The 27,659-nt window shown below is 37.3% G+C and overlaps 1 protein-coding gene across 1 annotated transcript; it reads left to right on the forward strand.

Moving 5' to 3' along the window:
* The first annotated feature begins 1,062 nt into the window (after positions 1 to 1,062).
* Positions 1,063 to 16,499, forward strand: slc17a6a (solute carrier family 17 member 6a). The gene is made up of 12 exons (XM_051099503.1): positions 1,063 to 1,621; positions 3,140 to 3,395; positions 3,678 to 3,796; positions 5,244 to 5,358; positions 7,631 to 7,718; positions 7,798 to 7,884; positions 7,972 to 8,114; positions 9,949 to 10,098; positions 11,094 to 11,226; positions 11,333 to 11,443; positions 11,559 to 11,686; positions 13,748 to 16,499. Exons 1-12 carry the CDS (start codon positions 1,536 to 1,538, stop codon positions 14,093 to 14,095), a joined length of 1,764 nt encoding a protein of 587 aa, XP_050955460.1. The 5' UTR covers positions 1,063 to 1,535; the 3' UTR covers positions 14,096 to 16,499.
* The last annotated feature ends 11,160 nt before the right edge of the window (positions 16,500 to 27,659 follow it).

The raw sequence follows: 27,659 nt of genomic DNA on the forward strand, positions 1-27,659 counted from the left end.
GTGAACAATGGTGTGAAGTTTTCTTTGAGTTGCTTAGTTTTCCTTCACTTCATTTTTTTTTTTAAACTTGACTTTAAAATACACAAGGGTTATAGGGTTTGTTATATAGTTTTCTTGTCACATAACAACAGTGTGGCCTCCTGCATGTTGGTTACTCCACACAGAAAAAGTGAAGGGGGAATTTTTTTTTTTTTTTTTTTTTTTTTTTTTTTCAGATTTCATCAGTGTTGTTTAGTGTTGATATGTATAAAACTAGCTATGAATACTTAAAAATACAACACAATAAACATTAAAGTCTTAAGTGAACATTCATGTCTGTATACTTTAGTTTTTGTTTATAGGGACAATAAGTTGTTAAACGCCACATATATGGCTTTTTTAAAAATATATTTTGAATGTTTTGCAAAAAATAAAAAATAAAATAAAATAAAATAAAATAAATAAATAAAATAAAGCTCCCAGTGCATTAAAGATTTAAAACCATGTACACCAAACATATTTTTTATAATACAATTAATTTGCCCCGTACATTAATCAAAATCATTTTAGAAACGAAACAAGAAAAAGCATGCTAATTTAACAGAAATACATTTTTGCATGCGTTGTTTATATATTTATGAATAGTTTACTAGATGCAGTCAAGCACAACAACGACTCTAGCACGGGCCAACCTGTCATTGAGCGCCCGCTTGTGGTCATTATTCGTATTACAAGAGTCTTTTTTTCATACCCTACCCTAAATCATTAAACCAAATGGAGTTAATATTATCTATCATGAATTTTCCTGAATAAATGAAATGGAAAAGTATATCTGACCCCACCAGTATCCTATTCAATAGTCCCGTCTCAATAATAATAGTCCATAATACCAGTGAAAACTGATGACATGAAGGTGTGTATGTTTGAAAGCCTGCCTGATAAAACCACTCAGAACATCTAAGGCTAATATAACATGACTCATACATTTGTTTGCCAATGATTCTTTGTTAATAGCTCTAGATGTCAGTACATGCTTTTTTAGCAGTTCATGAGTGAAAGAGGGGAGCGCGCAGGTGTGGAGCGCGCAGCACACTCGCTGTCTGCGGGTTCATGGAACAGCTGGACGGACGCGCGCGTTCTCTGTCCACGGTACTGAACGAGATCCCGCGCCTAGTGTTGGGCTCCACCGCGCCAGATTTCTTTTCTAGCTCTTTCTTTGTTATTTTTCTGCTTCGGGCTTTTTTTCGAAGGTGAATTCTGATGGAATATTCTTGTTTATAGTTCAAAAATATGTCGACAAAATGGAAAAGCGAAGAATCACAGAAGTCGAAGAAAAGGGAGTTTCAAAGGACATTTCAGTGACTGTGAATCAAGCTTTTAATTGAGTGATTATCTTGGTGTTTTATAGGTCGGCTACAAGGAATAATAAACGCAATTTTTTACCGGCTCAAAAATACTGCTCAGGTTTCCACACTCAAGGAATATGCTGAAACATCTTACAGCCAATTCAAATTAAAAAAATTGTATTAATATCGAGTGGAATTTTATCTTTGGAGATGGATACTATGAAGGAACGAGTTTTGGCGCCCGGTAAGGAAAAGATGAAGAATCTGGCCGGAAAAACCCTGGGACACATGCACAGGTATCAGCCCTTCCATTCAAGAAAAAAAAAAAAAAAAACGTGATGAACTTAGCTTTACAAAAATATGTTTCGTTTATTATATCGATGTCGAAGTATAATTTACATGTCTACTGAAATTCAAGTAATTTTTTCCTCCTTCGATAAACTACATTTGGACGGGTATATCCTATCACATAATTCATAATGATTCATCATCAGTCTGTAATGTAGCACGTTCTTTTCGACATTTTTCGTTACGAGAAAATAAAAACAATACGATAGAAATGACTATACGCGTTAAAGATCGTGATGTGATCGTGTAAAGATCTAGAGATGAAAGAATTCCTCGGAGGATAGTTCCTCTGCCCACAGCTCCCGACTTAATTAATAATTCATGAAAAGAAAGTCGTGACACGACGAGCTAAGAATAAGTACCTTTAATTAAATTATTATTATTGGTACATTTTTGTATTTATTTGTAAACATTTAAAATAATAATAAATAAAAACCTGTGATTTAGCTCACAATCAGATTTCAGATTTGAGCATAATCACAGCTTTTCCGTTACACAAAAATCGTCTACATTCTTTGTATGCTGTGAAAACAGTGATTTTTTCAGAGCGTTTTGTGTATTTTGTATATTGCATTTAGGCCAGAGATTATGAAACGCTCAGAGACGGAACGAAACAGTGAATGGTTCACATCACAGAAAAAAAAAAAAGAAAAAAAATCTTCACTTTGATCTGATAAGACGGTCAATCTAATACATCGCAACATAACATTATATTTCTTTTCGTTGCGTGTACTGTATTTTCAGATGGTTTAATTTTTATTCCGTATATGTAACTGAAAGCAGCCTCAAAAATGTGTCATCAACGAAACAAAAAATTATATTTAACATGTACTATATCAAGATATGGTCACGTCTGCATTTACAAGCTATAGGTATGCATTTCGGTAAAAATGCTGCAATGCGGTTCAAATAACTCAGTTTGCCAAGTCGTGACCAAATATGAGAATAGAGATATACAATAGAAATCTGTCTGCCTCTTCTTTTGCTGATGGACTGAAAATTTTAAGAATAAAAAAATATAATAAAACATATAACATTCTCTCCGCAGATTAGAGGAAATTAATTTCATGGGAAAAAAAAAAAAAAAAAAATCTCAGTTTCTACAAACAGAGAGATGCATTTTGTATAATAAATTAGCAAGCATAGAACGTTCCCCTAACGTTCCGTTTTTTGATTTATTTATTTATTTTATTTTTTAAAATTTTTTTTTCTAAACCAATTCACAACGTTCAAAGAACTTTCGATATAGTTGATATAGTCCATGTCAACGTTACATGGACGTTTTTGTGTGATGATCGGATAGTTAAATGTTCTTAATGGCTATTTTCCCCTGCTTTATTTTAATACCTATAAACTAACGCCTCCAGAAGGCTCCAGAAACAAAAAAGAAAAGATGGAAAGAAAGAAAAGAAATGCTATCCTTGAGACATTTGTTTCAGAAAATGAGCAGTGCTGTATCTCCACAGGGTGATGGAGAGGAAGCAGAAGACGGGTGAGGTTATAGAGCTGACGGAGGACGGGCGGCCCACTCAAGTGCAGGAGAAGAAACCTCCTCTGTGCGACTGTACGTGTTTCGGGCTGCCGCGCCGCTACATCATCGCCATCATGAGCGGCCTCGGCTTCTGCATATCGTTCGGAATCCGTTGTAACCTCGGAGTCGCGATCGTCGACATGGTCAATAACAGCACCATTCACCGGGGCGGCAAGATCATCATCAAAGAGGTGAGAATGAGGGCCAGATAACCTACAGCCCCCTTGTCGGAGCGAAAGCTCCTCCCTCATGTCTCCTGTCAGTCAGAACATGAGAAAAAACAGTCCAACATTCACCGTTACACTGGGTAGAACATAAAATTAAATTACATTTTAAAGATTCTACATTTTATGCAGAAAATAAATGCAAAATGTTTCATTCAAAGCGTTTCAAGTTAAAGATTTTATTCGTGTTTATGAATTAATAGAATGAACCGTATGTGCGCCATATATATTTTTTTCTTTTCCCCTAAGAAAGCAAAGTTTAATTGGGATCCAGAGACGGTGGGAATGATCCACGGCTCGTTTTTCTGGGGCTATATAGTGACACAGATCCCAGGAGGATATATATCCTCACGACTGGCTGCCAACAGGTAATTCATGCGCATTTATGTTGCTGTTAAACTGTTTAATAGGCTACTTTTAATTTCTTATTAAACAAATATGAATTTCTATATATATGTTTTTTTTTTTTTTTTTTTTTTTTTTTTTTACATATATAAAGCAACAGTTTAAATGCTTTTTAAAGGCCATATCATGTCGTTTCTGTGCTTTATTTGGTTGCCATGAACCCCGATTGCAGAAGAGCAGACACGCTTTCCTCTGGAGAGCTCATTAACACCAGCAGACAGACTCACGTGGCTCTGTGTGTTTCTCACATTTTCTCTGTTCACTGTGAGACACGTCCTGATTCAACAAAACTCCTTTGACTAAAATAGACGCATATTTTTAGATACCTAGTATGCCATTATTCATTCACACCTAAAATGTAACATGTATAAAGCCTGTACATATGTAATTATAAATGTACTTTACATATACGCCATATGATCAGTTAATGGTTCATAGATTAAATGATGTAACTTGCATTCTTAAATGTTGTAAATGGTGTATTGTTACACAAAATTGCTGTGAGATGTAGCCTCTTAAGTCATCTTTATTTATATAGCGCTTTATCCACCTTTTTTCCGTAAGAGCGGACGCGGCCATTTGTAAATTTAATTTTTCTGGCTTCCGGTCCATGTCCAGTTTTTTTTTTTTTTTTTTTTAGCTGTACAAAACAGCTTGTTTTGCTGCTTGATATTGCAAACTGGTGTGTCTTACCATATATTTTTAATGTATTATCTTAGTAATGAACACAACGGTTTGTAGTACAAACAGTTTTACCGTTTACTGCACTTTATTATTTCACTATGACGACTCATGAACCGGAAGTCTCACACATTACCAGAAAACAGCTTACTTACATTGATAAAGCCCAGATTATTTAAAACCAGTTTTACAGTAATAAACAGGAAAATAACAGAATAAGTGAAGCAGTCTTCTTCAAATATTCTTCAGACGTTAGTAAACATCATTTTACAATATAGTAAAATAAAAATACAATAGTAAAGACAATAGCCTGTAGATAAAGGATCAAGTCTGTCTGAACGCTTGTTAAATGCAGTTTTTACATACAGTTATTTCTCCATTTCACTTACACAAATTTGATTTCACACATAAAAACAGATGGCTGCAGCCTATGTAAATTAGATCTCACACAATAAATAAAATATGTGGTTTCCTGCCTTTGAGCATTCTTCGAATGATTTCTCCACGAGACACTGCTGCCTTTGGCTACTACTGTCTACACATTTATTGTTATTTACTGTCGGTTTTGGCATTTACTTCTTGCTCAGTTTTTTTTGCATCTCCTCTAAAGATTCACCTTTAGTCAGTGTAAGGTTGCTACTGTCTGAATACAGTTTGACTATCCAATCTATGATTTCAAACCATTAGACACTATTAGTAAATTCTGTTTCTTTACACTTTGATCTGCAGGGTGTTTGGTGCTGCTATCCTGCTCACGTCAACTCTCAATATGTTCATCCCCTCTGCTGCGCGTGTGCACTACGGCTGTGTCATCTTTGTGAGGATACTGCAGGGCCTTGTCGAAGTAAGACTCTCAGTGTTTATTCATTTGCTGATTAGTATTTTAACAGATGTTTGACAATAAAAAGGGGGCATGCCGCCCCACTAGAGTAACCAGATGCTGGAATATTATTAAGGGGTCACGACAACACTTGTAGCATAAAGTCAGTTACCTTAGGCAGTAATTTCAACTCATCTTTCAGTTCAAAACAAACAAAAATTGTGTTTACAATAATTAATTTACAATGGAAGTCTATGGGGGACGGCATTATACAGGGATGAATGATGAAATACACAGTTTAAAGGGGTCATCGGATGCAAAGTTCACTTTTACATGTTGTTTGAACATTAATGTGTGTTGTCAGTGTATGTACAAATCTACCCTATAATGATAAAAAATCCATGCAGTGGTTTTTAATTAATCTGTAAAAATAATATCCCCTTTTTCAAATCGAGTCATTCTCAGATGCCTGTCAGTGTGGCGTCACACCCACAGAGGCCACTCCCACGATAGTTGATTGACATGAGCGTCTTACCTCAGATCAGCTGTAACAGTCGACCTCCATTGTTTTGATGCTGGCGCAAGGATGTAGGTTAGACAAGAATAGCTCCGATTGAGGTGTTGTGTTGCTGGATGTAATAATGAACATAGTGGTCGTCATTTACTCCTGACATTTGAGACGCTGAAGATGCAGTGAATTACATTTGTTTGTGAAGGGAATGCGCCTCCCGATCTACATATATCCGTCTATGTTCGCGCAAATTATCGTGATCCAGCTTCACTTACAGCAGAAGTGAGTATAACGATTTTTTATGAATCTTTGCAATTGCCTTTCCTAATAACGTGCTAGTTAGCAAGTTTAGCGGCTAAACGCGGTTAAACACGGCTAATGTAAACAGGCTCGTCACTCCACAGAGAGAAGAGAGGGGCAGGGCGAGCAGAGCTCATTTGCATTTAAAGCAACCTCGACTAGAACAGGATGATTTTTGCAAAGCTGATTAAAAAGGGAGTTGTTTTACACAACCATTGGAAATTTTTATAACAAAGTAAATTATAGACTTTTCATTAAGACCCTAAAGAATCATATCAACTTGTGGAAAATGGGCATCCGATGACCCCTTTAAGTATAAAATATAAAGTATAGTCATCACATTTAAACATATGTGATGAAATAAAAATAATCATATATTAATAACACTTAACACTTCTGTTAAGTAATGCATTAGGTGTCATTAGCTATTAACTAATAAATATATGTGAACATATGTTTAATAAAATAAAATAATTATTTTAACACGCACATAAACTGATAACAGGGTGTCACATCAGCGGCGTCAAATTCACGTCACGCTCAGGTGCATTATTCCAACCACTGTACATCAGCACACAGACACACTAAAAGCACAGGAGTGATGGATCAGAAGAGGACAAACAAATCATGGAAAATGAAAGCTTAAAAAAGGACAGTATAGGCTTGTGATGTCATCTCTTATTCAAACAAAACTCCAAAGATGAACACTGAAAGAGTTTTTAGCAGCTGCTTGCTGCCTTTGTCTGTGTGCTGGTCGTCTGCTATTCTATACCATTGTTCACAATGAGTGTCGACTGTACATGAATTAAAAGCCATTTGAGGTTTTATTGTAAGCACAGTAGCTTGTGTTGTGTGTATTGACATTAGCTCCTCTGCTGGCTGCAGCAATTTGTGTCTATCAGTGACTGATTGTGTGACAATTAGCTGCTAATGAAGATTTAATGGGCAGCATTAGTGTGTTTGTGGTGAATCAGATCTGATCAGACTGCGTTTGTGCAACTCTGCATGGATCATTAATCCTTATTTGAACTACAATTGTACGTGTTAGTGTTCATTTGTTAAAGGTTAGACCGGTATCTGTTTTTTATGACCCATGTAAGGTATTCCATGTAAGATTTTCAATATTTTACTACATAAGAAATGTGAATTCATAGTATATATATAAATAAAGACCTTGCAAAGACCTACTATTAAAGAGTTAAAATACCTATAAAAAAAAAAATTACATCACATGCAGTTTTTTTTTGTTTTTTTTTTCACAAAAGAATCTGTCAAAATTATATTATTACATATATATGTATTACACTCTTATATATACACACTCTTAAAAATAAAGATGCTTTAAAAGGTTCTTCACAGCGATGCCATAGAAGGATCTATTTCAGCAAATATGATGCAGGGTGGTGTAATTAAAAATGGATATAAGTGAAATTAAATAAAATCAATGATTGATGGTTTGACATGTTTCTGTGTGTGTGTGTCCAGGGTGTGACCTACCCAGCATGCCATGGGATTTGGAGTAAATGGGCTCCACCCCTCGAGAGAAGTCGCTTAGCAACCACCTCTTTTTGTGGTAAATACAATTTCCCTTTTTAAAATCACACTTAACACAGAAAACCCAAAATACAAGCTGTAAAAACTCTGTGTTTCAGGATCATACGCGGGTGCTGTGGTGGCCATGCCGTTGGCTGGAATATTAGTGCAGTACTCAGGCTGGTCTTCTGTCTTCTATATATATGGTAAGTTTATAATCTTGAAATGATAACAGACTTTTCTTTTTTTGGCTGTTTGATTTCTTGACTTGTTATCTCTCCATTGGGTTACAGGCAGTTTTGGGATTGTCTGGTACATGTTTTGGATTTTGGTTTCATATGAGAGCCCAGCAGATCATCCCACCATTACAGATGAAGAGAGGACTTACATAGAGGAGAGTATTGGAGAAAGTGCCAAACTACTGGGGGCGGCTGAGGTATAGTGTGCTTTCCACTAAAGACAAATCTGAAGATCCCATGAAATCACATTTGTGGTTTTGTGGGTACCAGTCCATGTCTATTAGCTTTAAAGATATTTTGCAAGAAATGAGTATGCTCAGCAATTCAGTTGATGCATTAAACTGATAGTAAAGACATTTATATTACTGCTCTACAATGACAATAATCAGAAAAGTTTCTTCAGCAGATCAGCATATTAGAATGTTTTCTGCAGGATCATGTGACACTGAAGACTACAGTAATGATGCTGAAAATTCAGCTTTGATCACATGAAAAAAATATTTAAAAATATGTTCACATAAAAAACAGTTATTTTAAGTTGTAATAATATTTCACAGTATTAAATGTATTTTTGATCAAATAAACACAGCCTTGGTGAACATAAAAGTCTTATTTATAAATATAAACATACATAAAATAAAATACCTAGTGTGAAATTAACACCAGTTTATAAAGATATTTATAAAGAAAGATATTAGCAACAGCATATTGCAAATCATGGTTTTTATCAAGTGCCTGAGTTCTAGGAGCTTTTGCCCTGGAGAGAGATTGAGAATCTTTTACGATTCTGTTTCTTCTCAATGGCAAGCTCTCGGATTGGGAATAGAAATCCATTACATAATTTTACATGCAAATAAATAAATAAATAACTAAAAATTCATTCTTTCATTAAAAAAACATCTCTCTTTCTTACTATCAATTTGTTTGTTCCAAAACATGTTTCTACGTCTGAATTCATGCAACTTTTTTATTGTCCAGCAATGGAGAGAATGTATATTGTAGACTGTGGTTACAAAATTGTGCTTGTCAAATGGTTTGAAGGAGTCTTTAAGCACCTTGAGAAATGGTTGCTCAAGATCTCCATGCAAGATATGTCCTATTGACTTTCCCATCTCAATTAAAAGGGTGATGAACTGAGAAATCAAAATTCCCTTGATCTTTTGACATTTAATTGTACTGAAAAACAGAAATTTCTCAAAACTTTCTTGTTAGAAAAAAAGCAGATTAAATTGAAGCCAGTCTGCCAAAACGACAGCTTGTGGAATGTTCTATTATGATGTAATAGTGTGGCTTTAAAATCACTGTCTGTTTAGCCCCGCCCACCGATTCTACGTCACTGATTGTTTAGCCCCACCCACTGAGTCTACACCACTGCTTATTTAGCCCTGCCTACTGTTTCTACAGCAGTCTGTTTAGCCCTGCCCACCGATTCTACACCCCTGCCTGTTTAGCCCTGCCTACTGATTCTACAGCAGTCTCTTTAGCTCTGCCCACCGATTCTACATCACTGATTATTTAGCCACGCCCACCGACTATACACCCCTGCCTGTTTAGCCCCACCCACTGATACTACACCACTGCCTGTTTAGCCCTGCCTACTGATTCTACAGCAGTCTGTTAGCCCCGCCCACCGGTTCTACATCACTGATTGTTTAGCCCCGCCCACCCACTCTAAACTCCTGCCTGTTTAGCCCCGCCCACCGACTCTACACCCCTGCCTGTTTAGCCATGCCTACTGATTCTACAGCAGTCTGTTTAGCCCCGCCCACCGGTTCTACATCACTGATTGTTTAGCCCCACCCGCCGATATGTGCTGAGTATTCATGCATCCATTTATGAAGGATGTAAGGTGTCAATCATACACAACTGTTAGCCAATCATAGCTGTGGGCGTTTACTTCTAAGTCTACAATCTGCCATGCCTATGTTTTTGTTTGTTCAAATCTTGATAAAACTATAAGCGGACATCAGAGACTAGAACATAAAAAAAATGCAGTTCATGACCCCTTTAAAATGATTCTTTTTTCTACAGAAATTCAAGACGCCCTGGAGGAAGTTCTTCACCTCCATGCCGGTCTATGCAATCATTGTGGCCAACTTCTGCAGGAGCTGGACCTTCTATCTGCTGCTCATCAGTCAGCCAGCATACTTTGAAGAAGTGTTTGGCTTTGAAATCAGTAAGGTGAGAGAAGCAGCCAAACTGATTTAGGGAGAAATATGTTTACATTGATCAAATCTCAGGCATGTCACTGGGCTTTTGCGTTTGCTGTATGAATTGGTCTCATATGCAATTCTATCTCAGGCCTCATTTGAAACATTACTGTCTGTCGTGTTTGACCCTCATTCACTGCTGTCATGCACTGAGTTGTCCGTATTGGATTGTATTTGAGGTGTTGGCCATTCAGAAATGTGTGCTCACAGTGGCGTACATAAATAAAACCTGACATTGTTATTGATCTTCGACTCCTGAGCTGAAAGAGTGACATAAATCCTGCAAGCCTGACAGGTGTAATTGAACCACTGCTTTGATTCTGCTGGTCAGAACTGCCTCATAGGTGCAGTATAGGAGATTGGACTTGTTTTGTGGTTTTACCAGTCAGGGCTCGTTTAGGATTTCAATATAGTGATTTACTGTTAGTATATAGTATTTTTAGTTTTTACTATAAAGTATTTTTGAGCTGTTTTATTTTTGATCCACCCATTTTGTAGGTTTGCATTGCTTTATTTGATGAGAGAAAATTTTTATTTTAGGTCAACTATACTTTTATAAGTGATTTTTTACCCAATTTAGTATGATGTAAGTACATCTATAGATGTAATTTAATAATTACTTATTGTTTGTTTTTTTAAATATTGCTGAAGTGTACTGCCGAAGGTACCACAAGCCTTTATTGTAAACCAAAATCTACTTATTGTATATTTTTTTTTTTTTTACTTTTAAGATTTGATTCAATACAGTTAAGTGCACTTCTTTTCTTAAAAGTCCATGGAAATCATAAAAGTCACCATTAGATTACATTGTATTAAAAATTTGGCTCTGGGATTCTTCAACATTTTCCTTTTTGTGTTAAATGAAAACAAATCATAGGGGTCTTTTTTCCCCAAAATTGTCATATTTTGGTAAACTATCCTGTGAAGTAATGTGAGGAGGACTGATGTTGTCTGTGGTGTTGTCAGGTTGGTATGGTCTCTGCTCTACCCCACCTGGTCATGACCATCATAGTGCCAATTGGCGGCCAACTGGCTGACTTCCTACGCAGCAAAAACATCTTAACCACCACCACTGTCAGGAAAATCATGAACTGTGGAGGTAAAAGTAACCACATTTCATTAGAGTAAATGTATCTTGTATTTGGAATTCATAGAGAACATTATGATATGGTATGACCTTTGACCCACACATCATTTTATTGTAGGGTTCGGAATGGAGGCCACTCTGCTGTTAGTGGTTGGTTTCTCTCACAGTAAAGGTGTGGCCATCTCATTTCTGGTGCTAGCTGTTGGTTTTAGCGGCTTCGCTATATCAGGTGAGACAGGCTTCAGATTTTGAAATCCCATTTTGATTTACATGCATTCACATATATCTAAAATAAATGTCTCCCAATATTTCTCATTTCTTCTTTAACCCTGTCCCTCTTCAAGGTTTTAATGTCAACCACTTGGACATTGCGCCGAGGTATGCCAGCATACTGATGGGTATTTCTAATGGAGTGGGAACTCTGTCTGGTATGGTCTGCCCTCTGATTGTAGGTGCTATGACCAAAAACAAGGTGAGAAATCCTGAAATTAGCCCTATTTTCAATATCACGTGTGGTTGTTATGTTAACTCTGTTAAATCTGACACTATAGTTAGAAAAATTCACTTTTTTTGTGAAATATAACCGTTTATTGTACCTTTAGACAAAATATATAAAAAATCTAAAAATGTTTACATATGTAATTTTTGTTGAGTATCATATTGGATACATGACATGCTGATTTGTAATGTAAATCAATGAGATCTTTATAGCAGTGTAGTAGACTACATCATAAAATGATATAAATATCAGTGTCTCACAATACTGTATGAGATCACATTTAAAATGGTAGTTTTATCATCAAAGCCCTGTAGTTTTAACTGTCGGGACAGAAACATAATGCTTCAATCGCTTCAAGTAATCATCTTGAAATATTGTTAATATATAAAAGTTATTCTTATGTTTACTTTATAAAAATCAGTAAAGACCACAAGCTGTAGATGGATATTTTTAGAATGATACTAAAAGGCCATTTAAGTATAAACTATCAATTAGAATACAGAATATCTAGTAGATTTGTTTGTTTGTTTGTTTGTTTGTTTAAGCCTTAGAAATGTGTTCATCATATATAACACAATAGGCAATATAATTGCATACTACCATACTCTGCATTAGCGTACCAACTGTTTTTGACAAAATGTGCAATATTATTTCATTAAGTATACTTAAGTAAAGTTAAAATATATTATAAGTATACTTTATGTAGTAAGTATAGAAATGTCAGTGTACTAGTAGTATACTTGTAAGTGTACTATTTCAATACTCCTTGGGACTAAATTGGCCCACTTTCTAGTATATAAAAGTATAGATTTAAGTATACTTTGGGTATAACAGTAGTAAACTTTGAGTACACAACTAGTTTTTATCTATGTTTTAGTTTGTACTGCAACTATACTAAAAGTGGACCTATAGGTATACTGATAGTTTACTAAGTAAATACGTTTAATATTTAGTACACTTTAAAGAATAGTCTCAGTAAACTTCTAGTTTAGTAGATTTATACTGCAAGTATACTCATAAGTTTTCTTTAAGTGAACTTTACATCATACTTTAAGTACACTACTATGTTACTATGTCCCTATTAGGTATTAATATCTATATATTATATTATATAAAAAAAAAAAAATATATATATATATATATATTATAAACACTTGAATGTGGGTACATTTTATAAATAATAATTAAAAAAAAACAAAACATTTTGAACAAAAAGCTTAAAAAAGACTATAAATTGGATTCAAAGTGATATTCAAAACGTAGATGGAGTCGATCAACACCCCAAAGCTTAACAGTCATTATTTCCTCTTACTGGGTCACATTTTATTCCATAACGTTACAGTTCTGATGCTGTTTTATGACTGATGATCCTGTTAAAAATGTGTGGAAGCATCTGTTGTTTCGTTTTCTTCTTCGCTTGTGTTTTGGAAATTCTGTAAGATGTGTAATAGCGCCCCCTACCGTATAACAATGTAAACATGGATTCTCTGAGAAAAATATTGCTCAAATATATTTAGACTTTTTCTAATTATAAGTCAAGTATACTTAAATGTCATTTTAAGCAGATTTCTAAGAAGTACATAAAGCACATTTCTGAAGAGTACATAAAAAGTAGACTGAAAGTATACTTTCCTATTTTAGTAGAAGTATAGGGGTCGTCCCACAATGCAATGCACTCAACTTGATATTCTGTTTCCAGTTTGACCAACGATATCTATATCAATCTCTTTATCATTTATTGACTTCATTTTACACAACATTTAACAAAAAATTGCAAAATAACATTTTTAAGAGCTAAACATGCAATGTAATGAGGTCATGTGACAACAGTGTAGTGTAGAACATCTAAAATGTTTAATGTTGCATCACACATATTGTTTTCACATGCTGTTTGTAGAAAGTATACAGTAAATCTACTTTCTGCACAGTGTGATGAGCAGCAGACAGACATATCATTCTAAACATAGCCACTAAGAATTACATAATAAAAGTCAAAGACTGCATTCTTGAGTTTTTCTTTTTTGTGTCCGTCAGACTCGTGAGGAATGGCAGAACGTGTTCCTGATCGCCTCGCTGGTGCATTACGGCGGCGTGATCTTCTATGGGATTTTTGCGTCCGGCGAGAAGCAGCCGTGGGCCGATCCAGAGGAGACCAGTGAGGAGAAGTGTGGCTTCATCGATGAAGACGAGTTAGCGGAGGAGACCGGTGACATCACGCTGAGCCACGCTCCTTTTGGAGGCCAGGCCGCTCTTGGGGGCCCCGCCAAAACATATGGGGCCACGACGCAGCTGAACGGGGGATGGGCGAAAGGCTGGGAGAAAACCGAGGAATACATCCAGGAGGACGCCGAGCAGACGTATACGGGAGACGGGTACTCCTAGATATTTATTCGCAATGAGTCTTAACAAATCTTAAAAAAAAAAAAAAAAAGTCAAAGCAAAAAGAAATAAAGAGAGATGAATGAGTGATAATAGACTCTGTATTTAACAAGCGTAGCTACAGAAGTCAGAGACGTTTTTCAAAAGAGTCTTTATCTAATCTAAAGTGAATAGAGAAGATATTTAAGAGGGCATAATGTATTCAGAGATATCAATTAGAATATACTGATAATTATATGAAAAAAAAAAACATATTTAGGATTATATAAAGAATATATGGCTATGTAAATGTTTCCTTTAAAAATACAGATATGTTCAGTTATTACTGTGGTTTATGACATTTAATCAACTGACAATATTTAATAGCACAGACATCTGTAATCAAAGCACAGGTCTTGGCTGTTTTTGCAGGTTTAGACTAGTTTTGTTTTAGTTTTGTGTCTTCTACTGTAACTTTAGCAGATGAGTAGTTTAATCGGTCAGGACCAATTAGAGTAGAGTAGAGATGAGTAGTTTAGACTAATGTAGTTTTGTTCAAAAGAAACAAGTGTTTCACTCTGGTTTACAGAGCTCTTGCCATTGACCTTACAGAAAATATGCAAAATTTGGGTTATTTAACTATATTATATAACTTAAACCTGCAAAGAATGCTGTTTATCATTATGTACGTGTACTATATTACACATTATAAATTAGTCCCTTTATTTGGGACACAAACCTAGAAGATAGAGCAAAATAGACATTTACTGTTTGATGCAGAGAGAATCTAAAATAGCACAAATTTGCAAAACATAACTGCTATATCTGAATAACGATGTGTATTAAAATATGTGTGAAATATACTGATAAACCTTTAAATGTTGAAACGTCCTAAAGTACACTTGAGAACTTTTTAAAGTGCAATCTTGTATAAATTTTGTTCAGCTATAGTTACATCGACAATACATTCAAGTGTGTGCTTGGCAATACAGTCCTGTATTTTAAGTGGTATTAAGCTGGTCTTCATTTAAAATGTTCCATTTTAACCAACACGTAATGACAAACCAGTCATTTTCTAAGATCCTTTGAATGCACTGACATGTTGTTATTTGGGAAAACAAGTAATTTCTATCTTAAGTATGTGTTTTTGACATGGATTTACTGTTTCTGTGAGACTGTTGTGAATCTGGGTCAGTGATATCTGTGCTTACTGTTCTTATTGGGCCATATTTATCATAGAAACCTTCCATTCGGGATGTGTATTGTGATGCCATTGAGATCATTCCATATGTATGGTCAAATCCTGATCATCTGATGTATTTAAGTGTTGCCATGCAAAGCTGATGTAATATGTTGAGAGATTTTCACAAAACCTTCAGGATGTGCAGGTTCTATTTAATCTAAAAACTCAAAGAAATGAAGAATTAAGAAAATGTATATTGCATTAAGAAAATGAAGCCTGCTTTTAGGACCATTGCATTATTTATATATATATTTTTTAATATAAATACATTTATTACAATTAAGCACATCCCAAAATCTCATTACCGTGATGCAAAACTAAAGAAATAAATACAATCAAACATAATATTTATAATAAATGCTGTCAATGTAATAATGAATAATAATAACAACAACAATATGAATAATGGTCCTAAAGCTTGATTTTCTTTGAAAATTGCGCATGTTTTTGTGAGATTCACGCTGATTCTTTATTCATGACACAAACCAGTGTGTTGTGTTTAGTCAACCAGCAGTAATCTAAAGATGTGTCAAAGTCTTAAACAAAAAAAAAATATATATATATAATAATAATAACAAATAAATAAAAAGATACCTACTAAGAACATGTACTGCAATAATTTACTGATAACATCAGCAATCTTATTATATTCAACATCTAATTCATTCAAGAAATCTGAATTGTGTCTAGTTTACAGAGTCATTCGAATGGCTGCGAAAGTCTTATTGATGCTTCAGAATCCGCTTATATATGTTCTGGTCAGAAAATTTAAAAGGCCATTTTCAGAGATTGGAATCTGAGCCATGCTTTAATTTGTTCTAAAACTCAGCTAGATGTTTTCTAGATTTGTGTATTTTGTGATGAATTTATCACAAACTTAAAGCTCTTTTCATGGCCTCTTGCCTGAGACTGAAGTGCACAAGTGATTGTTATATTCTATTGTTGTGTCAAATAGAGCGATTTGTTGATGTCAAAAAGTGTTAAACTGTATGAATTGCTCACTAAGTGTGATTTTATATACAATTATTCAAATCAAGACATAATTATGTCTCTCATTTGATTTTTGCGACTGGTGGACCAAAATGTAAAGGTTTTGAAAAGATAAGAGTTGATGTTCTTTATAGAGTGTGATGATTATTTTTGCATGATATAGTCATTAAAATCATCCTGGGCATTGATTTGAAATTGTTGTGTGTCTCTTTGTAAAGATCTAACAGACATTTTTGTCCCTGTAACAAACCGAGTTTCTCTTTTACAACCATCAGAATGTAAACTATAATACATTTTTATTCAACTGCAGTTACCATGTAATTAAACAACCAAAAAATTACATTCTGTTCACATTTAAGTTTATTCTATTAAAGTATATTATTTCCATAAAATGTACTCTTTTTTAACACAAGGGTTTGTGAAAGTGACACACCATCATGTTTTCTGTAATGTACATCTGCAAAACTTATTTAATATCCATCAAACACTCCGTCAGGATTTCTCTAGTGTGTTAACCTTATATAATCACAGTCAATAGATTTGACTCATTACACCGGTGGATCTGATTAAGGTGAATGACCTACAAAGGACAAATTACCACCAGCAAATTAGATAGGAACGAATCACTAATCAATACCATTTAAAACCCCTACAACAGACTGCTGAGTGTGCTGGTCATTTATTTGTAATTTAGCATGAGAGCACAGAACAGAATTAAAGACCAGATCCTCCAACACCCAACCCAAAACCAGACCATCCCAAAATCAGAATACTGCTAGGCCCTTTGTGAATACTAGACCCTCAAAATCTAGGCCAATACTAGACCTTCAAAGACTAAAGTCAGGACCAGGGGCTCTCAGCTCTTGCCCGTGAGATCCATTTTCCTGCAGAGTTCAGCTCCTGCAACACTCCTGAACAAGTTAATCAAGGTCTTTAGGATCACTAGAAAGTTATAGGCAGGTGAGTTTGATCAAGGTTGGAGCTAAATTCTGCAGGGAAATGGATCTCGCAGGCCAGAGTTGAGAACCCCTGGTCTATACCAATACCAGGCCCACAAATACTAAAGCCTAGACCAATAGCAGACCCCCCAAAATCTAGATCAATACCACACCTCCAAAGACTAAAGCCTAGACCAGGGATGTCAAACTCATTTTCTGGAGGGCCACAGCCTGCAGAGTTTAGCTTCAACCTTAATTAAACACACCTGATCCAGCTAAACAAGTCCTTCAGGCTTATTTGAAAACTACATGGTTTGTGTGTTGGAGCAGAGTTTGAACTAAACTCTGCAGGGCAAACCCAGATCAATAACAGACCTTCTAAAGCATACGCAAGTACCATACCCCCAAAGAGTTAAGCCTAGACCAATACCAGAACCAAAAAGACTAAATCCTAGCCCAATACCAGACTCCCAAATACTAAAGCCTAGACCAGTACCCGACACTCCAAAATCTAGGCCAATACTAGACCTTAAAAAACCCAGATCAATAAAAAACCTAAAGCCTAGACCAATACCAGACCCTCAAAGTTTAAATCCCAGACCAGGTCTGGGCAACTTCAGTCCTGGAGGGCCACTGTCTTGCAGAGTTTAACTCCAACCCTAATCAAGCACACCTAAACAAGCTAATCAATGTCTTCAAAATCACTACAGGCACTAAAAGCTACAGGCAGTTATGTTAGATGAAGGGTTGGAGCTAAACTCTGCTGGTCAGTGGCCCTCCAGGACCGAAGTTGCCCAGCTCTGGCCTAGACCAATCCACACCAACAAAGACTAAAGCCTAGGCCAATACCTGACCCCCAAAGACCAAAGTCTAGACCAATACAAGACTCCCAAATACTAAATCCTAGCCAAATACCAGACTCTCAAATACTAAAGCTTAGACCAATACCAAACCCTCAAAGACTAAAGCCTAGACAAGGGCAACTTCGGTTCTGGAGGGCCACTGTCCTGCAGAGTTTAACTCCAATCCTAATCAAACACACCTGAAAAAGCTAATCAATGTCTTCAAGACCACTAAAAAAAGCTACAGACAGGTTTGCTAGATTAAGGTTGGAGTTAAACTGCTGGACAGTGGCCCTCCAGGAACAAAATTGCCCAGCCCTGGCCTAGATCAGTTTAGACCCTCAAAGACTAAAGTCTAGACCAATACTGGACCCCCAAAGACTGAAGTCTAGACCAGGGGTGCCCAAAATCGGTCCTGGAGGGCTGGTGTCCTGCACAGTTTAGCTCCAACCTCAATTAGACACACCTGAACCAGGTAATCAAGTTCTTACTAGGCATACTAGAAACCTCCCAGCAGGTGTGCTGAAGCAAGTTGGAGCTAAACTTTGCAGGACACCAGCCCTCCAGGATCGAGTTTGAGCAGCCCTGGTCTAGACAAATAGTGGACCTTCAAATACTAAAACTTAGATCTATAGCAGACCCCCCAAAATCTAGGCCAATAGCACACCTTAAAAAAAACAAAAGAACCAGATCAATAACAGGCCTTCTAATGCCTAGGCCAGTACCAGACCCCCAAAGACTAAAGCCTAGACCAATCTGAAACCTCAAATACTAAAGCTTTGACCAATAGCAGACCCCCAAAGCTTAAAGCCTAGACCAATACCAGACCTCCCAAAATTTATGCCAATAAACCAGACCTTAAAAAAAAGCCTTCCAGTACCAGACTCCCAACGACTAAAGCCCAGACCAATAGCAGAATCCCAAAGAGAAGACCAATATCAGACCTACACCTATAGCAGACCCCAAAGAATCTAGACCAATACCAGACCCCAAAGACTAAAGCCTAGATCAATATTAGACCGCCAAAAATCTAGACCAATTTTAGACATTTCCAAATGTCTAGACTAAAGACTGAAGCCTAGACCAGTACTCCACAAAACCCAAAACAATAAAAGACCCTCTAAATCTTAATATCTCAATCAGTAAAGGAACTCTCATTATTTTTACTGGAAGGAAGTATACCGATAAAGAATTTTTTTTTTTTTTTCCCAGCAGTCAGCTAAACAGTCAGCATAAAAGTAAAAATATCTTCAAAATCATCCCTTTACTTTTCATCCCAGCTGCCTTGGCTGGGCAACAGCAAGCAGACATGCTGTGTTGAAAATAAAGGATGGGCCGTCTCACTTTAATGACCTGGGCTGGCTTCCTCTGTGGCGTGTGCTAATGTGACAGGACACACATTGCTGTCACCAGCCGACCGGAACGTGTTTTCCCACAGCCCACCGATGACACGCGTCACGCCAATTGCCTCTGTGACAAATCCACCCACATGATACCCATCAGCTTAAAACCCCAAAAATGCAGCACATGCAGTATGAATCTGTAATTGTGCATACTGAGAGAAAAGAGTTCAACTTAGGATATTGTCCTTTTAAGAATTGCTATTCTGTTTTTGACCAAACAAAGAGTAATGGATCCAATGGATGGATGTGAGTATGTGTGTGTGTGTGTGTGTGTGTGTGTGTGTAATGAATGAGTCTGATCCAGTGCTGTGCTCGGGGCAGCAGGTGTTGAAGGGTATCCCAGCATCTCTAGGGGCCGTGGGGCTCTAATCAGCATCCAGAATGAGTATGTAATGACCAAACCTCTGCAGGGCTCATGGGACACCAGGATCCAAACACAATTATTTCTGCGAACCCCTCCCAACATGACTTAACTCTCCCTAAACAGTTATTGCAAAGGGGGGGTTCATCAGATGTACTCTGTCATGCAGAGAGCAGAAGTGAGGTTTGCTCAAGCAGTCTGTGCTCTAATATGATGTTCTCAACTAAAACCTGCAGTCACGAATGACTAAACGGGAATGAGTCAGTGGTGATTAAGTCACCCTGGGTTCTTATTTTCTATCCTTCTGTTTCATATCGTTGTTTTTCTCACTTTCTAGTGCTGTTTGCTAAAACAAGCATCATTATTTACCTTGATAATGTATCATAATACTGCAAGTTAGTTATTTGAACTAATTTTCACCAACCATATTGCTATGATTTTAACAAAATATCCAGTTGTCCAAAAATCCAAAATTTTAAATGAAAATGTTTAAGATATTTTCTATATATATGCAATCACATATATTTTCATATAACAAATGTGTAACCATGCAAATATTAAAGCTTCATGTAAACCCAAGCATTGGGGGAGTAGGGGACTGTATTTGTATTGCAGTATATTAAAAAAATATAAGCACTATATATGGGAATGCATTATTTAATAAATCACATCATATATTTCCGGATATTTTGTAAAGATACTGAATGTCCCATTATTTTAGATACCCCACAATAGCAGCTACATGCCAATTTCTAGCAACCACCCAGAGCACTGTAGAAACTTTTAGTAATTCTCTAGCAACTCCACAGAACACTTTGGCAACTGCATATCAATGTGCTAGCAACTCCTACAACATCCCAACGACTACAAAAAGTCACATCAGTGACTCAGAATTACCTTGCCAGCATCTAGCAATGCTTCACCTATGCAACCGGTTCTGTTCAACTAAGCAACAGCCGGTATGAGAAGCGGACATGCTAACAAGGATGTCTAGCATCATTAGTTAGCATGTGTCTTGAGGGCAGGGGTGTGAGGTTTAACTGCATAATTCCTCCTAAACCTCATTTCCATCCAGGTCATGGCACCAATGCAATCGGTTCCGCTCAACCCATTCCGACGAGGCATTGAGCACAACAAAGACAGTAAAGGCCGCATCCTTTAGCGTCAATTGTTAGTTTGCCTCTTGAGGGCAAGAGAGTGAAGTTTACCTGCATAGCACTTGTTAGCTGTTACATTTACAACATACCAACTGCCATTTTGAACACGTTCACAATTGCATAGCAACTCTCTTGCAACCATATTATATGTATACGTAGATGCCTTATTAATAGCTATCTCTATGGGCTGCCATACTGGAAAAGTCAAAGACAGTCCGTGAACAAGTTGACTGTGGGATATCTATATCTACAGTAGACTTCAGCAGATGATTTTGCTAAACTAACACAATACAACAAGATAAAGTCGTAGCTAATATGACAATCAAAAAGTTGCCATAATTTAAAAACCTGCAATACTGAGTTAATACATATTAAAAACACAAACCAACACATTCTCACCAGTGAAATTTTATCTTATTTCACGCAATGACTGTTTCAACATCGCATACGCATCAACATGTCTGGAGCGGTCAAATGTGACATCTACTGATGCATATCCAGAGTGGGGTAGATTACTTACAAATTGTAGTCTCATACTGATTACAGATTACATAATGACAACTGTAGTTAGTAACGTAATCTAGGTTACCTATTTTAAAGTAATGTAATCTGACTACTTTTTAGGTTACTTTTAGATTTTTCCCTTTTTTTTTTTTTCTTAAATCAAACTGGTTTGAAACTTACCAATAAATGTACTATATTGATTTAAAAAGCAAAGAGAAAGAAAATATTTTTTGATACCAAGAGTATAAAAGGCATTAAACATTTCATTACACCAGAGTTTCCCAAACTGGGCTTAATGTAACAATGAACAGTAACTACAGGTCACTGAATTTGATGAAGACATAGTGTTACACAGTTATACATCAGCAGTGTGTGTAACTTCTAATTGCTAAAGATGTGTTTGTTTCTTTCACCTAAATTCAGATGCAAATTTATTTACACAAACTTTGTAAATATAGTTAAAACTAAATGGTATGACATTATTATTATTTTCTTTTTAAAAAGAAAATTCAAAAAGAGAGAAAAAAAAATCTAAATTAGGGAGAATCAAAAAAATAATTATGAGTACTTTACTAATCTTGTAATCCATAAAGTAACAGTAATTTGATTAAAAGCATTTTAAAATGTACTAAACTAATTACAAGTACTTTATTTTTATAATCTGATTATGCAATCAAGATTACATGTACTCAGTTACTACCCAGCACTGTACATATACAGTATATGCTTACAACCACCTATAAAACCCTAAAAACACTTAGAAATGCACTGCCAACCACCCACAACAGCAACCTAGCAAATAACCTCAAAATCCTAGCAACAGCATAAAAAAATGTGTTCAAAACACTCAGAATGCTATAGCAACCACCTAGCAATGCTGCTAACCAACCAGAACATCCTAGCGACCATATACAGTAGCCATGTGTTAAGCCCACTGACATCAAGGACTATAACTATAACTTTAAAAATACATATCCAATTTTAGAGTTGTTTTAACTCTGTGTAAATAGATATTTTTGTTACATTCTATGTGAATAAGTCAGCACAACTATGACTATAACGACAAAGAGGAATGCTGTCGTTAGAAATGCTTTCAGAACACTTCTTTCCAGCTGATAAACAACAAAAACACTGACAGCCAATCAGAATCCATCCTGCTTTAATGAGCTTGAACATTTAATTCAGCAGATGACATAACTGCAGTGCGTGCTCATAATAAACATAACATTATTGTGCGTTGGTGCAGAACAGGGATTCTCAAATCTGGCTCGCGAGAGCCGTTTTCCTGCAGAGTCAAACTCACTTACCTGTAAACTCTGCAGGAAAGTGGACCTTCCGAGCCAGATTTGATTCCTGGTGTAGACTTTACTTCAGTTCTTATTACAGATATGTATATAGTTATCACTCTTTTTGTTAATAGGCTTTCATTTTGGTTATTATTATTTTCCATAAAATGTAAACATCTAGATTCAACAATGCAACTGATGTTGTGCAAAATTAGAAAGGAGGCTCCTAGGGAATATGAAGCCAGTTTCTCATCTTATGAATGTGCCGGCCAGTTGCTCCTCTCTGTCATGTTTATGAACTATTGATGCCCTGAGGCATTTATTCATGCAATTAGGTTTTAAATTACTCTCCCCACGCTCAGCAGAAGAAGCCGAGTGTCTCTGGTGCGCAGATTTCGCAAATGCTGGCTGACATCCCTGTGTTTGAAACCTGACAGGTTAGCAGGTGAAACGAGTCCAAAAAAGCCTGGTGTCTGGTAGTATGGCAAGACTGCACACATATAGGCACGAAACCAAATGAATATTTCATCACTTATCAACACTTTTCCTGTGTTTGAGAATCATCCCCTCCCTCTTCCACCACCCTGTTCTTCACACTATCTTAAAATAGTTTGATCCTGCTGATGCCGTGGGATCTGACAGTATTTTTTTCTCCCTGAAAAAAGCATCTCTGCATTGGCTTAGGTTGCCAGATCTGCTCTGTGGAGACCAGCAGTGCATTATTTAGCATTTATCCTCCTTCCTGGAGAGAGATAAAATGGAGGGACCTACTATAAATGCGCAGTTAAGGTAACTAACTAAGTCTGTGCCACTGTGAAATTAAAATGAACCCTATATACTTTCTTAATATATATTACTGATCTTACTGGTCTTACCTACTGAGCCTGCAAAAGCTCAGTTCTAGTCTAGAACCTCACTGAAACATAACACATAGGAGACTGGTGTCTTTTTCTTAGGAGAATGATCTGAGAAGCAAAAGATATTCCTGTCTAGGAGAAACAACTGAGAAATTGAAGAGATTTCCTTTGTGAAATTCGTCCTCTGGGTTGGGACTCAGGTGTGACTTAAGCCCTCTCACCTCTCACTTTGACAATGATTAAGAGGAGAGAGAGCGACTTTCAGAGGAAGACAGGAGAGAGAGACAGACAGAGAGTGAAAGAGCAGGAGCCAAATCCGCTTAAGCACACACCGAGAAGGGCCAACACGTCCCCAGGGGCCGACGCTCCTATTCAGAGCTGACCCTCAGCAGATGGGATATGTGCATGTATGTGCATGACGGGGCTTAGATTTTAATGAATGCTTCAGCTCTCTCTCTCACTCTCTCACACGCGCAGCCTTTGATTAAAATGTTATTTAGATGAGACCAGGGAGAAAAAAATTTAAAGAGATGAAAAGGCAGGGGACTGAATCGAAATGAAAAGTCGCTAGAGAAATAATGATGGTAATTGTGCATCGCTTGCATTCGTCTTGCATCTAGGATGGATGTTTTATTTTACATTTTTAATCCGTCTCAGCTGATGGTCACACAGCTGAAGTCACCAGTTTTTTTTTAAAACACTTGCCGAGATCTAGTGAAATACACAGCATTTTTTAACAGGGCATAGTTCTGAACGTAAGCGCCAACAAGGATGCTAAAGGCCACTAATGAAGTTTCAAACGTAGGTTCAGGAGGAGCCAATTCATTCAGTCCTGTCACTCATCATTAGCGTATATAAACAGCAGCCACTGAATCGTTGCAACAACAATTGTTCTGGCATTTCTCTACCTCCCCATCTCCTCCACTAGTCCATTCTTTCCCTTACTATTAATACCATTAAGGGGGGTTAACTCGAGCAGAGCCTGGGGATTGAGTATCCATCGAGGACAGCAAGCCAAGTCTGCTTACTATTACCCATTTTAGATTAATTTGGGCAGGCAAACTTGATTAAAACAAGGTGGTACTTTTGATCACAGCTCTGCTCAAGATTTCTTCACTTGCATCTAGTCTTATAATTTAGAATTTCTTGAGTTTGCACTTACATATAATCAGATTGAGCAAATAGTATGCATATTTGGCATGCTGTCTGAGGGGAGGGCTCCAAGTTCAAAATTTAGCCCAAACCCAGAGAACTCTCCCATATACTAAGCTGGGATAGAAACAGTTAATATTCAAAAGTTCAGATGGAAGAGAGATGCTGGAATTGTTGTGGGAAAGAAGTTGGCTGTACAGATCTTTACCATCGATTACCTGAACATGCTCCACCTGTGCTAAATTTTATGATTATCTAAACGTGCTTTTCCTGAACTTTAATTAAACATCATTTAGAGCAGGGGTGCCTGTTCCTGTTCCTGGAGATACCTTCCCTGTACCTTCCCTGCAGGGTTCAGTGCAAACCCTACTCCAACAAACCTGTCTGTAATTGTCAAGTGTTCCTGAAGATCCTTATTAGCTGTCTCATGTGTGTTTGATAAGGGCTGGAGCTTAACTTTGCAGGAAAGTAAAGGTGAATTCACACCAGCAAAGTCCGCTGGTTCCTTTGCTTTGATCTGGACCAAATACAATGTTGATTTTTTTTGTTTGATGCGGTTCGCTTTCACACTGCCCTTTTTGCCTTTTTGAACCAGAAACTGTAAACAAAACCACACGTGTGCTTAAGATCATCTATTCACTGGCATCCATTCAATGTACCAGAGCTCGTTTGGAACCGGACCAAAACCACCTCTTCAGCTGGATCTCAGTACGGTTATTTGGTCCACACCCGAGTGCGACTGCTGTATCCACATCAGCCCAAAAGATCTACATCAAGGGTGGAAACAAACTAGAGTAAGATTCAATCAAACCAAACAAGACAGGTGTGAATACACCCCAGATCTCCAGGAACAGAACTGGGCACCCCTGATTTAAAAGTTTACATGTGTTTGTCAGTTCCAAGTGTCTCAGTGTCTACTTGGCTTTATTGTGCTACAACAGAGGTGTCCAGTTCTACTCTTGGGCCCCTTTTCCACGAGCAGGATCCGGGTGCTAGTTCAGAGCTAGTGCTATTGCCGTTTCAGAATTGGTTCGACTGGCGAGCCTTCTAAGAACCAATTTGCTTTTCCCAGGCTGGAGAGCCACCACAGAGCCGTCACTGAATATGTCTCATGTTTCCCAACAACTCTAGTGTGGCAGTGTCAAACACAAACACACTAGGCTTCCTCAAGATGCATCTGCGCCATGCAGACCAGCCAGTGCATGAAACCCTAACCCTAACCACAAGAGTGATTGGCCGGACAAGTCTTATATCAGTCCGAAACTCGGTCTGAGTTTAAGTACCTCTGCCTTACATCAGGATGGCTTTGCGAACCTACATCAGCATCCAAACATGGCAAATCCAATGTGTTCATGTCTAGCTGCTGTTTCAAAAAAGGTCCAGTCAAAAGTTTCTGTCAGTCTTGTTGGTCACGGCAACCACACCCCCAGCCTCTGACACAAGCGTCTATTAGCGTCTACTAGTAGTGTCTACTTGGCTTTACTGTACTACAACAGAGGTGTCTAATCCTACTCTTGGGCCCCTTTTCCACCAGCAGGAAGTGCCAGTAGTGCTATTGCCAGTTCAGAGTTGGTTCGACTGGCAAGCCTTCTAAGAACCGAGCTAGAGAGCCACCACAGAGCCAGGTCTTACGTCACTGAATACATGTCATGTTCCCAGCAATGCTAGTGTGGCAGCGCCAAACACAGCTAGGCTACCTTAAGATCCATCGCCGCTGTGCAGACCAACCAGTGCACAACAAGAGTGATTGGAGAGATGATTCTTTAAGCTTTTAAATTGCTCCTGCGGTACTTCGACGCCACACACCAACCGGTCCGCACATCACAGACACATCCCGAACAAGCCTTATATCAGGGGTGCCCAAACTCAGTCCTGGAGAGCTGGTGTCCTGCAGAGTTTAGCTCCAACCCCAATTAGACACACCTGATCAAGCTAATCATGCTCTTACTAGGCATACTAGAAACTTCTCAGCAAGTGCATTGAGGCAAGTTGGAGCAAAACTCTGCAGGACACCAGCCCTCCCTGGTGAAAAAAACAGCATATTCTGGTAGGTATGTTTTGATGCTGGTTTAAGCTGGTCCTTTGCTGGTTTATGCTGGTCCTCAGATGGTTTATGCTGGTCCTTTGTTGGTTTATGTTGGTCCTTGACCAGCAACATGACCAGCATAAACCAGCAAAGGACCAGCATAAACCAGCTAAGGACCAGCTTAAACCAGCACCAAAACATACCTAACCAGCATCTCAGCTTCAAAACATACCTACCAGCATATGCTGTTTTTTTCACCAGCGCTCCAGGACTGAGTTTGGGCACCCCTGCCTTATATCAATGCTGGCTTTACAAACCTACATCGTCATTCAAACACAGTGATTTCAATGATTTCGCGTTTAGCTGCTATTTTAAAAAAAAAGCCCGGTCAAAAGTTTCTGTTTGACTTTCTGGTCACCAGGTCTCATCAGACTTGACCCTGTTGAGTTTACCCTTACGAAAAAGAAGTTTATTAAAGTGTGTTATTAGTATAGTTCTTTTAAACTAAAATAGGAAAATACTTTCACTTTTACTTTTCATGCACGTCTTAGAAATGTGCTTTATGTTCTTCTCAGAAATATACTTCAAATGACATTTAAGTATACTTGACTTATATTTAGAAAAAGTATAAGAGAATCCATGTTTAGATTGTTATACGGTAGGGGGCACTAATACACATCTACTGTACAAAATTTCCAAAATACAAATGAAGAAGAAACCGAAACAACAGATGCTTCTACATGTATCATCTGACATAAAACAGCATCAAAACTGTCTCCATCTATGTATTGATTATCATTCTGAATCCAATGCATAGTATTTTTTTCAG

The sequence above is a fragment of the Labeo rohita genome, chromosome 25 (genome assembly GCF_022985175.1).
Source record: "Labeo rohita strain BAU-BD-2019 chromosome 25, IGBB_LRoh.1.0, whole genome shotgun sequence".
Classification (NCBI taxonomy): Eukaryota; Metazoa; Chordata; class Actinopteri; order Cypriniformes; family Cyprinidae; genus Labeo; species Labeo rohita.

Bases quoted from the DNA above. Each gene is read 5' to 3' on its own strand.
- slc17a6a (XM_051099503.1), top strand. From the start codon at position 1,536: ATGGATACTATGAAGGAACGAGTTTTGGCGCCCGGTAAGGAAAAGATG. The intron at 7,719-7,797 runs GTAAATACAATT...TCTGTGTTTCAG, and splicing joins AGCAACCACCTCTTTTTGTG to GATCATACGCGGGTGCTGTG. The intron at 11,227-11,332 runs GTAAAAGTAACC...ATTTTATTGTAG, and splicing joins GAAAATCATGAACTGTGGAG to GGTTCGGAATGGAGGCCACT.